The following is a 16,998-nucleotide window of genomic DNA, read 5'->3' as shown; positions in this document are numbered from 1 at the left end:
GTTTCCAGAAGACAAACATCAGTTTAGTTCCGTGTTCCCCACACCTCTCCAAACTGCAGCACACCATAAAACTCCAACTCAAGGATATAATGGAAGTTTTGTTTTGCTTGGATTAGGAGCTGAAAACGTTGTGACAATTTCCACATCATGTTGATTATCAAACTCAGCACTGAAATTCCCTTGTACACGGATCAGGGAGGAAAGGTTTTGGTACAGAGGATGTTTGTAGAGTTTCACATCAAAAGAGGCACCTGGGAAAGGCTGAACTCACTAACACAGGCACCCATCTCAGAAGAGACACATAAATAATTCAAGATTCAGGTGACTTTCAAATTCAGATTAAACTTCTTGTAGCAGCAGGTTCTTTTGCATCACCCAAGGGTACCCAAAAAGCATCTTTAATTTCTCTAACGCGGGGGAGATGCTACAACTGATCCACACAAACCCAGCTGTGAGAAAAGTCTTCTTCCCCAGAAAACCCAGAGCTTATTCACCAGCTCATCAATCCATGTGCTTCACCTTCCAAATTCAAGAGGGTCACAAACAGAAAAGGAATGCAATTCCCCCCAAAAAATCCTGGTTTTCAATTCAATTTTTGCCATCTTACCCTCATAAGTTTCCAGGATGTGCACGGTGTCCCCAATCTGCAAGGAGAGTTCATCGGGTCCCCTGGCATCGTAGTTGTAGAGAGCTGCACAGAGGGAACACTGCTGTTAGTACAGGCAAGACAACAATCCCAGGTGTTCCACCACTCTGCTTTTATTACTCATCATTGCCATTCTGAACCCTTTTGTAAAAAAAAATAATCAAATTCTATAAAAATTCAGCCAAGTTCTTAAATTCATTATTAATTCCCTTTGTAACAAAAAAAACCAAAACAAACCACAAGTTCCCTTTCTGAAGTCGTCCCTCGCTGTGTTTATAATGCCTTGCTCCTTCATGGCAATACACTCAATTTTTGTTGTATTTGCCAGCCTTCCCCAGCACTTTGTGTCAATTTTAGGCAGTTCTACAAAGAATTGCTCTGTCTTCCCCTGTCAGCTCGGCACACAGAAAACTCACAAAGTGTCTTTAGAAAACTCAAATTGCCACGCTAACACTAAAGGATGATTTCTCAGTCATTTCATTCATTTACTGCATGCATAGGATGTTGAAAAATATGATTTCAGAATTTCTGAGTGGCAGAGGCAACTGCAGCAACTCACTACAATAAAGTACAACAAATCCAACAGGAACTCAAAGACCACTCCTCCCTGCCCCTCCCAAAAGAAAATCTGGGCAATGTCCACAAATTCATCTGACAAAGAATGCTACAAACCAGGTTTGGTTGGGAAAAAAATACTCATGATCCAAAAAACAAAACATTTACAACTCCAAAAGCCAAATTTTTGTAAGTTTTATATGGAGTAAGTGCTCTGTAGGAGAAAAAAAATCTTCCAATACCAAGGAAGGTCCTCATGATTGATGGCAAAGACTGAAATATTTCACAGGATTGAAATTAAAGAACTTTACTCAAGGTGGACCCACAGAAATCTCTTCCTCAATTTACAACTGCAGCTACTCCAAAGAGGATCAATAACACCTGAAAATCAGAATTTCTCACTATTTGTTGTATCTCTTCAGGAAATAAAAGCATTTTTGGAGCATAATAAGTCTGGAGTTCCTATAACCCCTGAGATTATCACTGCTTTTCTTTCTGCCTCAGTTTCCAGGGCAGGGCTCAGGGATGTTTTATTGGAACAGAAGAGCTGGCTAAGTGACACGTGCCTGTCAGAGGAAACTGATTTCAGACCAGGAGTTCACAGAGCATCCACAACACTCATTACGGGTAACACAGCACTTCCAAAAACCCTCAAATTCCAAATCTGTGGCAGAGTTCTGAATGAAGCCATGAGAGGGGGATCCTATTGTATTTGCAGGGAATACCCCAATGAAGAAGGGAATGATGAATCTGACTCCATGTTCTCAGAAGGCTAATTTATTACTTTATTATACTATATTATATTAAAAAATACTAAACTATACTAAAGAATACAGAAAAGATACTGAATGCTAAAAAGATAGTAACAAAAACTCGTGACTCTTTCCAGAGTCCTGACACAGCTTGGCCCCAATTGGTCAATGAATCAAAAAACTCAGAGCAGAATCCAATCTGTGGGTAAACAATCCCCAAACACATTCCACATGAGCACAACACAGATGAAGCAAATGAGATAAGAATTGTTTTCCTTTTTCTCTGAGGCTTCTCAGCTTCCCCAGAGAAAAATCCTGGGCGAAGGGATTTTTTCAGAAAATGTGAATGCCACAGGATCCAGACCTGCCTTCCCTGGCAGCTCCCTCCCACCCCAGCACTTCTCCTGCATCACAGAGATCAACACCACAAACCACATCTGCAGGAACTGGGAACTGCACAAAACCACTGCTCTGAGCCCAAATCTGACCATGTTCACACACCAGAACATCCCAGTGGGCACGAGGGGAGCTCTGATCCCAGCACGAGGATGGGGCACAGAGCCCACTGCTCCAGTTCCAGCCTCCAGGAACTGCTGTTTGTTCTGCCCAGAACCCCTGGAGTTCCAGCTCACAACCAGATCAATAACTCAATCCATAACCCACTGGATCACCAATAAATAATCCATAACCCATTGGCTCACCAATAAATCAATCCATAACCCACTGGATCACCAATAAATAATCCATAACCCACTGGATCACCAATAAATAATCCATAACCCACTGGATCACCAATAAATAATCCATAACCCAATGGATCACCAATAAATAATCCATAACCCAATGGATCACCAATAAATCAATCCATAACCCACTGGATCACCAATAAGTAATCCATAACCCATTGGCTCACCAATAAATCAATCCATAATCCACTAAAGCCCCAGTAAATAATCCATAACCCAATGGATCACCAATAAATAATCCACTAGATCCCCACTAAATCCATAACCCACTGGATCACCAATAAATAATCCATAAGCCCCTGGCCCACCAATAAACCAATAAATAATCCATCGGATCACCCATAAATCAATCCAAAAGCCACCGGATCACCCATAAATCAATCCACCCAGGCTGGCTGGGTCCTTTTCTCTGCAGAAGTCCTCTGGCTTGGAAGACTTTAGAGAGAAGAGGTAAATAAATAAATCTGAGTGCACAAGTGGGAAAAAAGACTTGGAAAAGCAGTTTGGAAAACACTGTATAAGGTGGAAGATTATTAATGGAATAAAGACACACTACAAGGCAGAAAGAATAAAGGTCAGGTGCACTGCAGAGACCAATATCATGAGGCTTTTAGAAAGTAACACTGTTATTGACATCAAAACAAGCCAAGCTATTTGTGTTTTAATGTTTTCCTTAATTTTGTCATTATTAGAGACAGATAAGCTCTCCCTCCCAGGTATCTGGCACAGGATATCTGAATGCCATAAATGCTGCCCTGCAGGAGAAAGGGGTTGTGAGAAAAACCTTAAAAATGAGCATTTTAAACTGTTCACAGTGCTGAACACAGAGCACGGGACAGTCTGCTTGGAAACACTCCCCAGAAATATCCTCATTTCAGCTTTTGTGCATAGCAGGGAAAACAAAGTTTCACAGCCCTAACTCCTCCTCCCAACCTGTGTGCCTAGAGTGCAACACAAAAAAAAATCCCAATCCTTGGGGGGTTTACTGAGCTCTCTTCAGTGCTCACAGCTCAGTCAAGGGGCCCCTGGGATGCTCACACACCAGAAATGAATCCAAGCACAGTCTCCCACCTCCAGGACCCTGACAAACAACTTCACTGACTCACACCAGACATCCCAGCCAGGAAAAATCTGCATTATAACAGATTAAAAACCAGTCCTGTACTTAATTCACACTTCAGCTGAGCATTTCTCCAGCATTTAAGTGGAATAACGCTCAGGATCAAAGGCAGCTATGAATAAAAGGCACTAAAATTTATGCCCAAGAGTGCTAAAACTGGTGTCTGTCACAACAAGGAAGGTCAGGCAGCAGGAGCTGCACTGGAATGACCAATTCTTCTGACAGAAGATGACAAACAGCCATCAAATGGTAATTACTGCCCACGCCAGCTCCCACTGACCTCAACTGACTGAGGAGCCAGGGAGGGGTGATTTATCTTCAAAAATGTATATACGTGTGAAAAATATGTCTGCAAGAGAAAATAAATCACATTTCTGGCTTCCAACAGCATTGACAGATCGTGAAGCAAACAACCCAAGTAACTATAAAGTGCATTCCACCCCTGTGATTACAAAGCAAGGCTTGAACTGCACCACAAACTCCCCTGCAAGGGAGCATGTCACTCCTCCTCACAGGAAGGTTTGGTTTTGTTTTTTACAGTGGCATCAAAAGATGCTGTGATAGAAAATGTTTGATTGAAGCAAACGACAAGGCTTTAATTAAAGGAAAAGACAAAGTTTGGAGGAGTAAAGCATGACACTGGTATGTTTGCATTTTGTCTCATCAGCTGTATATCCTGAGCTATCATTTCAAATACTCAAAAACCTGAGGTTTAGCTTCCAAGTTGTTGTTTTGGTTTTTTTTTAACTGAAGTATGCTTAATTTTTTTAAATTAAGCAAAACATACTTCAGTTAAAAAAAAAAAAAAACAACATCCACTCAAGGGTCCCAAAGTGCCAAAAGCAAAGGATTAAGTGTGGGCACAGAAAGAGGCATTTTTCAGCTCTAAGAGTTGACAAATAGCAATGAACAGGGCATTACAGTAATTGCACCCAACCCCGATTTACCATTCAAGAACACAAACACCTCTGTGAGCTGCACTCAATCTGCACACATCAGAAAAATGAGAGGGCCAACACTAGAAGAATTAGTGATGGAAACAAAGGAGAAAGCAAACAAAGGTAACATGAATTTATACTGAAAAAGCTTTTTTCTAACTGTACAAAAGGTGAGATATCTTAAGATAGCATAAAGATGTCACAGAGTAATAATCCCTGGTATTACTTTGCTTGAAAGGCTGTATTAATCATTCTGAACTCCTGAATGAACCCAAACTACATTTAACACATTACCAGCTTTATTTTACACTGGCTTTTAAAAAAAAATCCCTAAATCCTAACTGTGCTTTCTCAATAAAAGCAGACAAATTGCAGAGGTGAAAGCAAAGCTTTTTGTAAATTCTCTGGTATTAAAAGACACCTGAAGGTTTTCCTTTTTTCCCTAAAATGAAAGTGGATGATTTGAGTATTCAGGCAGATTCCTTAGTCCTCTGCTACTCACCCAGAGGAGTTTGTAATTTTGACACCTGAGGCTAATGGAGAAGCAAAAGAAAAAAGCAGGGTTTGAGTCAGGAGCTGCACCTGAGAACTGTTAAAGGCAATTAGTTCATGTGTACATTAACCAAGGGTAGATCCTCCTCTTGCCCTCACCTTGGGTTTTTAGTCATTCCTGGTCTCACCAAGCTTGAGTCAGAGTTCTCAGTACTTTGATTATTCTGTTATCCAAACATTCCCAAAAAAATTAATTTCCTGAAGAGAGGAGAAGCCTGGAGAAATTCTCAGATCTGAACAGTTGCCACCAAGCTAAAGGAGAAAATCCAGCTCAAGGTTCCTCCTGCCCAGTGATGCTCTAATCTTATTGATTAAATCCACAAATGTGACTTTTATCACAGGATTAGCCCAAATCCCACAAGTTCAAGTAGATAGAAAGGATTTATCACCACTTTCCCTTACAGAGGTGAGACAGCTCCCTTCACTTCTCCTCTCTGGGAGCAGCAAATTCCTGAAACACACAATGGTTCACCTGCAAACTCCTCCATCGCTACACACAGCATCTGTGGAGGGTGAGAAAAGCCTAAACCAGCTTCCCTCGGGCTGAAATCCCCGCAATGCCAGCCTGCCCACCTCTTCCAAAGTCAGGACACAGAGAGTGAAGGGCCACCAAGCCTTTCTAAGCACCAGCAGACACCCCAGGTTTCACACCAGACGGCAAAGGCAGCAATGTGTCCTGCATCACATTTGGTGTCTCATCCCTCACCACCCAGTGTGAATTAATTAATTAATTAACAAGCTGAGGAAACTGCAGAAATCCAGAACAATCCCAAAGTCGGGGCCTTCCCGAAGTGTAGCCACCCTGCTGAGTCCTGCTGGCAGAGCTCGAGGAGGACAAAGTAAGATGTTCACTATCCTTTCCACACTCATTAAAAAATACAGAAGGAAATAAAATCTGGAGAAAAGGAGGCTCAGCGGGGGCTTGTGGCTCTGCACAACTCCTGCCAGGAGGGGACAGCCAGCAAGTAGGGCCCTGCTCCCAGGGAAAGCAAAAAAGACAAGAAATGTTGCACCAGGGGAGGCTGAGGGTGGACATCAGGAAGAATTTCCCCACGGAAAGGGTGGTTAGACATTGGAAGGGGCTGCCCAGGGAGATGTGGTGTCCCCATCCCTGCAGGTGTCCAAGGAAGGACTGGAGGTGGCACTCAGGGCTCTGGGCTGGGGACAAGGTGGGGATCAGGCACAGCTTGGCCTTAAAGATCTTGGTGCTCTCTTCCAAACTGAATAAATCCAGGATTCTGTGAAACAAAGAGTTCTGGACAAGGCCAAGATTTCCAAGAAGCAAGGTCAGTTTCCTGCTTTCCTTCCTCCCCCCTTTCAAGCCAGACACTATTTTTAGGGAGCTAATGAAGTGAGATGCTCAGTCACCACTTCAACAGCTCTCCCCCCTCCTCCTGGCTGATCTGTATTCAGAGTACTTCACCACCAAGTACTGAGGGTATAAAGCTGAAACTAGTGCTAAAAAATATATACATACACATCATTATTGACTCTAACAGCATTATTAATGCGCCATAATGCACGGCTAACAAGAGGCACAATCAAGAACATCCAAATTGATTTTTAATATTAAGAAGTCCATTAAGTGAAACACCCTGGATGCAAAGAGTAATCACATCACCCCGAGCTCTCACCACTGGCTCCTGCAGAAAAAGCAAGATGCTGATTTAGACTAACACAGAACATTATCCAGAGGCAGATGTTTTGGTATCTGTCTTGTGGTAACTGAGAATCACAAAGAAAGTGAGTTTTGATGTTCCTTCAGACCTCCTCCATTTCACCGGGGCCACTAAGGAGCTGTAACTTGGCTCCTGCTCCAGCACCATCCTCCAGGAAGGCAAGGACAGCATCTGAGCATTAGCTGTGCTCACCCAAAAAACAATCTGTGCCTCAAGAAAGCATTTCAGTGCTTGGAATTAAGCAAAACTCAAAACCACCTCTACACGTGGTTATCACAAAATTTGCAAAAGTTTCAACATTTTACGTAGAAAATGCCCCCAGGGGTCTGCAGGGCAGGAGAAGGACAAGAGTTAAAGGCTGGAGAGAAGAGGAACTCATCCAGCTCCAGGTCAGGGCTGGCAGAGCATCAAACGTGCCTGGGCTGGTGGTGAGTCAGGCTACATCCTCCAGCTGAGGGTCCCCAGGAGAGGAGGAGTGAGCAGAACTGGCAGAGCTGCAGCTCCACACCCACTGCTGCCTGCAGTGCCCCCATCCCTGCCCTGCCCTGGCAGCATCACTGCACCCACCCCATCCTCAGCCAGCACTGCCCAGGGGCCAGCCCCAGGAGACATCCTAAATCCAGCCACAGAACCCCAAAAACTCCATCAACAGCAAGGACAGCCCCAAATCCAGCCACAGAACTCCAAAAAATCAACAGCAAGGACAGCTCCAGGAGGAGTCCCAAATCCAGCCACAGAATCCCAAAACAGCTGGGGTTGGAAGGGAGCTCTGGAGATGATCCAGTCCATCCCCCTGCCAAGGCAGTGACAGGAGCACGTCCAGAGGGGTTGGAGTGTCTCCCTCGGAGAAGGAAGCTCCATGTCCTCCCTGGCAGCTGTTCCAGGGCTCTGCCACCCTTGTGGAGAGGAGTTCCTCGTGTTGAGTGAAACATCTCCTGGCTTAGTTTATGTCCAACACACACAGGTGCAACATCCCAAATGTCACAAGCTCACTCTTAAATCCAGCATGTGAAAGGGACTTAGAAACCCTCAAGTCCTTCCCAACAAAGCACCCCAGGCTAAACCCACACAAATGATGTCAAAGCTCCTCCAGGCCCAATTTGGTGCTCCAGGAGGCCACAGAGCTTCCTGTGAACATCCCTTAGGTGTCAGCCTCTAATTCTTCAAGCCTCTCTCTTGCCATGACAGGACATTCCTATGGCACTGAGCAGAACTGTGCTAAGAGGGTGTCTTTACTAAGCATTACTACAGCAGTGAGCTTAATGGCACAGCTATGTTTTAATAAGCATTTCAATGACTATAAAATCAAGTTCAACACACTGAAACTCCTCTTGCACTGCTGTGGAAACAGGAAAAAAAATTACACAATTCACTGCAACGCCAAGCTGATGATGCACAGCACAGAGCCTAAAGCAAGGAGGAAATGAGGTGATGGGAAGATGCTTTCATTTCCTACTGTTCTTCCTCCTCAGTATTTCTACAAGGGAAAACAAAATCAAAATTCCTACATTCCTTTATCAGGAAAGCCTCTGGAATGGGAGAAAAAAGATGAAGGGAGTTTGAGACTTTTTACACCTCAAACCTTACTCAATTTCTTTTTCTTTGCCATCACATTATCAGACTGTCTCCAACAGCAAGAGTAGAGACCCCAAGTCAAAGAAACACCAAGGAACTTGTTCTGCTTTCCCCAAAAGAACACCCAGAGAGAGGAATGACCTGCTGAGAGCCCCAGTTGGACCCAGCAACACTTTCCCTCTCTCAGCCAAAACAGCCAGGCTAGGGCAGAAATGGGATATCAGCGACACTTTTCCTGAATTTGAACCTCACACCAGAATCAGGGGGAAAAATCACCATGGGAGCGAGTCAAACAGCACTGAATGCACTCTAAGATAAGAGCAGCATTTTGCAAAAACAGGGGAAAATTGTTTTTCTCCAAACCAGGAGCAATCACATGCTCCAGGCGGCTTCCAGCGGACTTGGCTCGGCCACTGGCCCTAACAAAGGGTCACTGTCCAGCTCCCTCCCAGCTCCAGCCCTGGGGCAGCTCTCACAGCGAGTTCATATCCCTGTAATCCAAATTTCCCCACCTCAGAGAATCCTGTGAACCCACACCAATCTTTTGTTCACTCCGGAAGAAATATGGAAGAGTGACTGTTATGATCCCACTATTCATTAAAGACCCAGCATCACTTCTTATTCCATGAATTCAGACTTCTGGGAAGGGGGAAAACCAGAGTAGAGGAACACCCTAAATCTCTGCTTCCAGACCCTGAGCTCCACAATTGTGGCACAATAAGAACCCACCTGTACATTCACAACCATTCACTTAATCATGAGTTAATTTCATAGATCTAAAGCCTTTTCTAGCCTGATCACTGAATATTCTGAGTTGGAAGGGACCCATGAGGATCATCAAGTCCAACTCTTTTTATTACTATTATTTATCAATGATTTTTAATACTATATAGTGTAATATCTTGATATTTTAAAGTTGGTGTAGCCCAGTAATCGATCCCAGATGTACACAGGAAATCCCAGGTGAGAATTGGGTTCCCCACTGCTATGGCACCCTTCAAGCCTACTGAAACACATCAAAAATAACCCTTAGACTTCCTTCCCTCACTGCCCTGAGCCTCCAAACTGCCCTTGTTAATTCAGAATAATTCAAAGCCGTAACTCCTTCCTTCCCAAGCATAATCATCCAAGGAAAATGTATTTTAAAAACCCCCAGATGGTCACATAGTAATGCCAGCAGGGCGATTAAGGTGCCACTAACCCAGCAGTAACTCGCTCACCTCTGCTGTAGGGGAGTATTTTAATTGTTCTTTCCCCCTTTTTCCCCTCTTTCCCCCCTCTTGCAGGTTATTTTCCCAGCATCACTCTGAGAATTCCCTGAAAAGCAGGGAGGCATTAGCAGCCAGCACATGCCCAGGGCAGAGCAGGGGCCAGAGGCAGCTCCTGGCCAAGGAGCAGATCCGGGCTGTTCCTAGCACTGCAAATAACAGCTTAAGGGGACTGATTTTCCTGCCATGATTCCCAAAATCTGCTTCAATGTCTGTTTGGAAAGCTCCAACAGACAGCAAAGTTTGTGCTAGACTGGACAGTGTAACTTTCACCCTAAAATGTTTGCTTCCCTCGCTGAAAAAATACTGCATTCATCTAAAATTCATCTATTTCTCAACTCTTCAACTCATCTCCACTTGCAGCACCTCTACCTCAAAACACAACTATTAAAAACCCAAATTAATGACAGCCAGCACACTCCACACAATTCATGTCCAGCAAACCAGCTTGTTTTTGATACACAAATCACACATCTGCCCTGGCTACGTTTGGTGAAAGCATCCTCTCAGACACCACAAGCACTCAGCAGCGGCACCTGCGCTGGAAAAGTTGGGGAGATTATTTGTGCCATTTTCCTGCAGGAATCTAACTCAGTCCTCTTGCTGAGCAGCCTCAGTGCTCTGGAGAAAAACAATTCAAACTTTAAAAATGCTTCTTGCTCCATGAATGGCCCAAGAGCATGAGGAAGCTGCTGCATGCAGAGGTAACAACACAAATTCTGTCATGTGCGGATGCAACAAAAAGGGAAACAACTGTAGAACTCAAGATTTCATTAATGATCACCAACTTTTCAATCAGTTTACCCAGGCATTTCTCAAAGCTGTCACTACTCATCTCCTGAAAACCTAAGCTGGCATGCAATTATTCCAGCTCCCCTCCACAAAATTATTTTATATTTTCCACACTTTTTATGTAAATGTTATGGAAGCATCCAGACAGCCCTTTACAAATATGATACATAAACTGCTGGTCTCAAAAGTTTATGTCCTGATTTAAGATCAGCACGCTGTGTTATAGATGGTATCACACCCGGCCTGTAAAAGCTTGCAGTTATGCCAATATTTTACATATTCAAGCCCTAGAAGTATTAAAACTCCTGGTTTTCAGCCAAGAGCACGTTCACCTTCGTGTGCTCTAACTGTGGAAACTGCAGCTGTTGCAGGAAGCCCAAACTGTACTTTCTGTGTTTAAGGCAAAAATCTGAACCAGTTCCATCACTCATCACAGCCCAGTAAATAAACACAGGCCTCCTCTGCAGCACCAGTGATTGATAAAAATCTGTTAATAAATCACTTCAAGAATACATTCAACTAGAAAATCAAACCAGAGCTGAACCCACGCAAAACTTCCAACAATGTCAGCAGCACCACAACTGAGTTATTCTCTCGAGTCTTGACTAAAATGTGCTTATCTGCCTATATCCAGCCTTTATTTTTGGGGAATAAGAATTCCCTCCCCACAGAGCTCAAAGCAAGACACCTTAGTCACTCCTCGAAGACTCCACTGATTCTTAAACAAGGTTTGGGATGTTTTTCTCAAAAACACTTTGCTAATCTTTTAATGATTCTGAGATCATCCAGTGCAACAGTCAACCCAGCATCATGGTCACCACCAGCCCATGTCCCCAAGTGCCACATCCACACATTTTGGACACTTCAGGGATGGGGACTGCACCACCTGCTGGGACTCCATTCCCAGTTTGGCTGCAGCACTGGTTTAACCAAGCCTTTGCCATAATCTTGCACACGCACCACCTCCATCAACATCCCAAAAGTGGGACTGAGCAGGAGAGGCACCAGACAGAATCCAAAGCCCAATTCCCATAACAGCACTTCAGAGACAGATCAAGACCTTACAAAACATTCCCTCACCCATGAATACCTCCTGGAGCTCTTCAGGACAGCAATGCTCATCCTTAAAGCAATCCCATCCAACTGCAGATGTGCCTGTTAGCAGATAAACATCTAATGTGCTTTTAAAATCCTTTTAGAATCTTAATTCCAGTCAAATGCTCAAGAACACAACCAACAAATAGAAATAAAATAAACACAAATAAATACAAATAAAGTGTAGTGTCATAACTACCAAAAGAGTATCTGGCTCTGCATCAAAAAGTTTGGGGTTGCTGTTTTGTCCCATCTGACTCACACACTGAGGAAATTACTGGCCAAGAAATATCTCTGCACCACAAAAAGTATCTGTTCTCATCTCCAGCCACTTCAGTGTCAGCAAGGACAGCTGTTTGCTCACCAGAACAGCTCAATGACTGAAATCTCTGGGAAAAGGATCTTTAGCCACTACTTTGTCACATGTCACTAAATGAACTTTCCAAGGGAGTCAATGCCAGCTGTTTGCGAGGCAGTCCCAGTGCTCCAGGAATTCTGAGCTGCTCCCGTGCACACTCCTGCCATGGCCTGGACAAAAAACTTGGTTCCTTTATGCCCAAATGTCAGTAAGCAGCATCAAAAAAGGGCAGAGCAGCCCAGTGGAGGTGACAGAGGTGGCACACAGTCTGCCAGCAGCTACAAGAGGCATTGCTGACAGGGAAGGACAGAGCTGGATCCTGCCATGCCAAACAAACCTTCTACAGATCAACTCTGATGTCAAACAGAAGCCAAAATACCTCCAAATTTTTTTTAAATAAAATAAATTGCTCTTCACACTGGAAACTTCAGAGATCAAGCCACAAGAAGAAAAAAAAAAAAAAAATAAAAAAATAAAAAAGCAAACCCACAAGACACACCAGGCTCAGACAGAAGGAAATAAAACAGGCTCTCAAGTCTCCTCCACCTAAGATTCTTGGTCAAAGAAAGTGAAGGATTGATGGAAACACCAACACCTACCAGCCATGGCAAGAAAAATGTAACAAGCAAGACTGAGGCAGTATAATAATGGGGAAAAGGGAGAGCAGGAAGGAAGGAATTCCTGCAGGGATAAGAAGGCAACAGGTGATGCCTGCAGAAAAATTGGTGGGAATTTGAAAGAACAAAAGAAGAGAAATAAAGGGAAAAAAAGAGGCTGGACACCAGGTAACAGCATCACCACCTCAGGTTAGACAGAGCATACTGAAGGCTTGAGTGTAAGCATTATTTTCTATATTAAAGCCACAAATGAGCCACAGACTGACGCAAAAGAACAATTCTCCCACAGCACCCCAAAGCAGCAGGAAAAAGTCAATCAAACAACAGCTGCTGGACACATCCTCAAAACAGTAATTAAAGATTTCTTGTCATGTTGATGTTAGCTTCCACTCATGCACTCCCACTTTGAGAGATTAAGCTCATATTTATCAACAGAAACATTCCCACAGGCCCTTATCTCCAACTTTGCTGGCCCAAGTGACACATTTCCCCAGATCTCTGCTCAGTGCAAGCCCTCCTTCGGAGGACAGCATTTACAGGGCATTCCAAGCCACTGCCTGGATAACCCCCAGCCCTGGCAGGGCAGGAATTGCTCGCTGCACTCATATGCACAGCAGATTTTCCTGAAAGCAAGCGTCCTTTTCAATCCTTCACCATCTGCCTCAAGACTCACAAACTCAAATTCTCATCAACAGCTTCCATCTGGCTCAGCACGGAGAGATTTCCTGTGGCAGGCTCTGCTACAGGAGCCCCTTTTTTTTCCTATTACCAGTGGCTTCCATTCCATTTCTGATCCACACACTCTGCACGAAGCCACTCCTCAATAAAAGCACCCAACTCCATGCCCTGAACCATTCCCTGCTGCCAACATTTCCTCCTGCAGACCAGCTGGCACCCAGAGGAGGATGCTCAAAGCTAAAGCAGCAGCTGGGAGGCAGGGAAGGGAAGAGAGGAGCTTCCCATCATCCCGTACCTCTGCCCACTCCCAGGGGCACCAGCAGCACCAGGCTTGGCCATGGTCTCCCTTCATTCTGGTTTTTCCTTCTTATTCCATGCATGAAAATGGGGAACCCCCCCCCCAGAAACAGCCTAGTTGAAGGTTTTTTGGCTACAGTGTGGCCTCATCTGTTCCTTGTCCTCCCGGGACGCTCGGACCCTGTCCCAAGTTCTGCTTTTTCCTTCTTATTCCATGCATGAAAATGGGGAAACTCCCCCCAAAAACAGCCTAGTTGAAGGTTTTTTGGGTACAGTGTGGCCTCATCTGTTCCTTGTCCTCCCAGGATGCTCAGGCCCTGCCCCAAGTTCTGGTTTTTCCTTTTTATTCTATGCATGACAAGGGAAAAAACCCTCCTAACACAGCCCAGCTGAAGGTTTTTGGGCACAGTGTGGCCTCATCTGTTCCTGTCCCCCCGGGACACTGGGGCCCTGTCCCTCCCCAGATGTTATTTTACATTTTACTCCACGCAGCTCGCAGCCGGTGACGCCGGCACTTCCGTGCTTTGTTTGGATAAGCAGGAGGAGGAAGGCAGAGCAAACACAAACACCTCAGGCTGCACTTGCTGGAGGCATCTGTGTGCCTCAAGAGGCTCTCAGGTATTCCACATACCTGTGTTGGAACCCTGGATGCTGAGAATTTTAGACCTTGTGTTGACAGGCACAGACTCCCAAGAAAACACTACATTTGAACTAAAAAACTGTAAAAAAAGGTTCCTAAATTAATTAATAACAATAAAATTATAAGTGCATAGTTTAAATAAAAGTGTGTAATATCACATAGTAAAAACCCTAAGTTTTAAAATAAAGTAATATATGTAAAACTAAAATAAAAGTTTAAAGCAGTAAATTTAAAGCTCATCCCATTCCACCTTCTGCCATGGGCAGGGACACCATCCACTATCCTGGTGCAACCTCATCCAACCTGGCCCTAGGCACCTCCAAGGATGGAAATACCAAATCAAACACCTTCAATCAGCCCCCTGACTACTGCCACTGCCATAAAGTGTAAAGCAGGAACTTCTTCACCTTCTTCTTCATGAGTTTAAGCAGTATTTTGAAATTAAACAAAGAAGCCCACATTACAGAATATGAGTAATTAGTTATTAAGCAAAAAACAAAAATATTTAAATGTCATTTCTTAATTAGACAGCTTTTCCTTAAAAAAACCTTATAAAAATTGATACAAAAGCATTTTGTAACTTGTTAGTAAAATACTGTAAAACTCACAACTTATGAAACTGTAATATAAGTAAGAAATAATAAACATCTAAATCCAAACACAAAACATCATCTCAAACACTTTCAATCCCAACCCTAACCCAAACAAAAAGAAAAATACCAACATTAGCTCTGTGCCCTCTCCAATCCCAGGTGCCCACCCTGCACTGCCAAATGTTCCAAATGCTCCGGGAAGCTCTGCTAGAACCAGCCTGGAACCCCCCCAGGTGAAGCCAGGAGGTTCCTCCTCAAGGGAGATAATCCCTGCTGCCCTCCCCACGTGGGACTCCTCAGGGATAAGGAGATTTTCCCAAAACCCCCAGACCTGCTCAGCCAGGCAGCTGCTCCAGCAGGTTTTCCACCTCAACATTCAATAATTTCTGCAGCACATCCATAAAAGCGGCACAGCTACTGCAAGAGCAGGGATGTACAAACAGAGTGCCTCAAAAACCCAAGTGCCCACAAGCACAAACACTGATTATGTACGATTTTGCTGCCATTCCCACTCAGAAATCGCACGGCAAATCCTGTTCCGCTCACTTGTTGGTATTTTCTACTGGGGGAACACAAAGACATTTTGCTACTCCAACGCCCTCAAGGCAAAATCAGCCACCAAAACCCTCTGCAAACATGTTAGAAAAGGGTTGTGCTGAAATAATATAAGCAGCACGCCAAATAGACCAGCAGTGCTAAAAAACCATACAAAAAAAACCCAAATTCATGCGTGGCAGCCAGTGGTTGCTTCAGTTCTTCACCCATCTGTTTGTTTTGTTACGTAGAGGGTACATGATTACACATAATAGTTCTCAATGCAACTATTTCAGTTTGGTTACAAAGCTATATGGAGCAGAAAAAATATTTCCAGAGATATTTCATCTTTCTGCTGATGAAACTGAAACGCAGCAACTGCAGCTTCTTGTATTACAAATCTTTACATCAGAAATCACATTTAATGCACAAATTACATAAACATGGGGAGATAATTCTATAAATATATAAATGTTTGCACAACTACAGTCTGAAAAGGGAGACAAAGTTTCAAAATTACAAGAATTCTCTCTTATTGAACATTTTTTTGGTTTAGACAGGGCGTGATTTCAATTCCTCTCCCCTCTCCAAGCAAAAGGAAGAAAGTATTCCAATAACTCATCAAGGAATTCATTAAAGCCTTACTCAGAAAATTACTATTGTCAGAACAGCCCTGGGGGCCACCACAGGCTAGAAAACAGAACTAAAAATGCTTTTAAGTTTAAAAAAATCCAAAAAAACTGACTTGTCAGTGGTCCACCACCCTGCCAAAATACCCTCAAGTAGGAGCAGCTCCACTGAGTATTTTGAGGAAGTTTTGGACTTGCAGGAAGTCAAAGGGGAGAAGCAAAACTGACACCTTGGATGGAATAAATACCTGCAAACTGGATTAGAGGCAGCTGTTGGAGCTTCCATTCACTACCTGGAGTCAGCCCCAGCTATTTATCTCCAGCTGGACACATCCCCAGGTGTTTAACAAGAGGTATTGGATTTCAGTCCTGCAGGACCACACTGAAGGATTAGACAAACAAAGGATCCTCCATGTGCTCAGCAGCCAGCCCGGGACAAACTCCAGAAACACCAATATTTAAAGGAAAAATTATCCCAACCCTTATCCTGTAGCTGCAAGCTGACAGAGGGGCTTTCTGGAGAAGGTTTGATTAAGTTGCCTCTGGTTTTTCCCCCCCCTTCCCTGAAGCTTTGCCTTTGCAGAAAGGAAAATGCCTTTGTAACAAAGAAACCTGTGCCAAGTGTGGCAAAGAGCCCACAATCAGCATTGTTTGAGTGCACCTAAGTCTGGCATTTCCAACAGAACAGATAAAGGGATAATTACAAAACCCACTCTGAAGTCAGAGAATCCTACAATGGTTTGGGCTGAAGGGACCTTGAAGCTCATCCCATTCCACCCCTGCCATGGCAGGGACACCTTCCACTGTCCCAGAGTACTCCAACCCCATCCAGCCTGGCCTTGGGCACTGCCAGGGATGGAAATACCAAATCAAACACCTTCAATCAGCCCCCAACTACTGCCACTGCCATACCTGCATACCATGTAAAGTGTGA

General features: G+C 44.0%; 1 protein-coding gene across 1 annotated transcript in view; it reads right to left on the bottom strand.

Moving 5' to 3' along the window:
• The window catches only part of DOCK1 (dedicator of cytokinesis 1), a 273,464-nt gene that overhangs the window by 249,306 nt on the left and 7,160 nt on the right, over positions 1-16,998 (bottom strand). The window contains exon 2 of the mRNA XM_038141075.1: positions 608-691. Within this exon, the coding sequence (XP_037997003.1) occupies positions 608-691 (84 nt within the window). The remainder of the gene's footprint in view (positions 1-607; positions 692-16,998) is intronic.

This window comes from Motacilla alba, chromosome 6 (genome assembly GCF_015832195.1).
Source record: "Motacilla alba alba isolate MOTALB_02 chromosome 6, Motacilla_alba_V1.0_pri, whole genome shotgun sequence".
Taxonomy (NCBI): Eukaryota; Metazoa; Chordata; class Aves; order Passeriformes; family Motacillidae; genus Motacilla; species Motacilla alba.
Note: the sequence above shows the minus strand (reverse complement) of the source record. Positions and strands in the feature narration are given on the sequence as shown.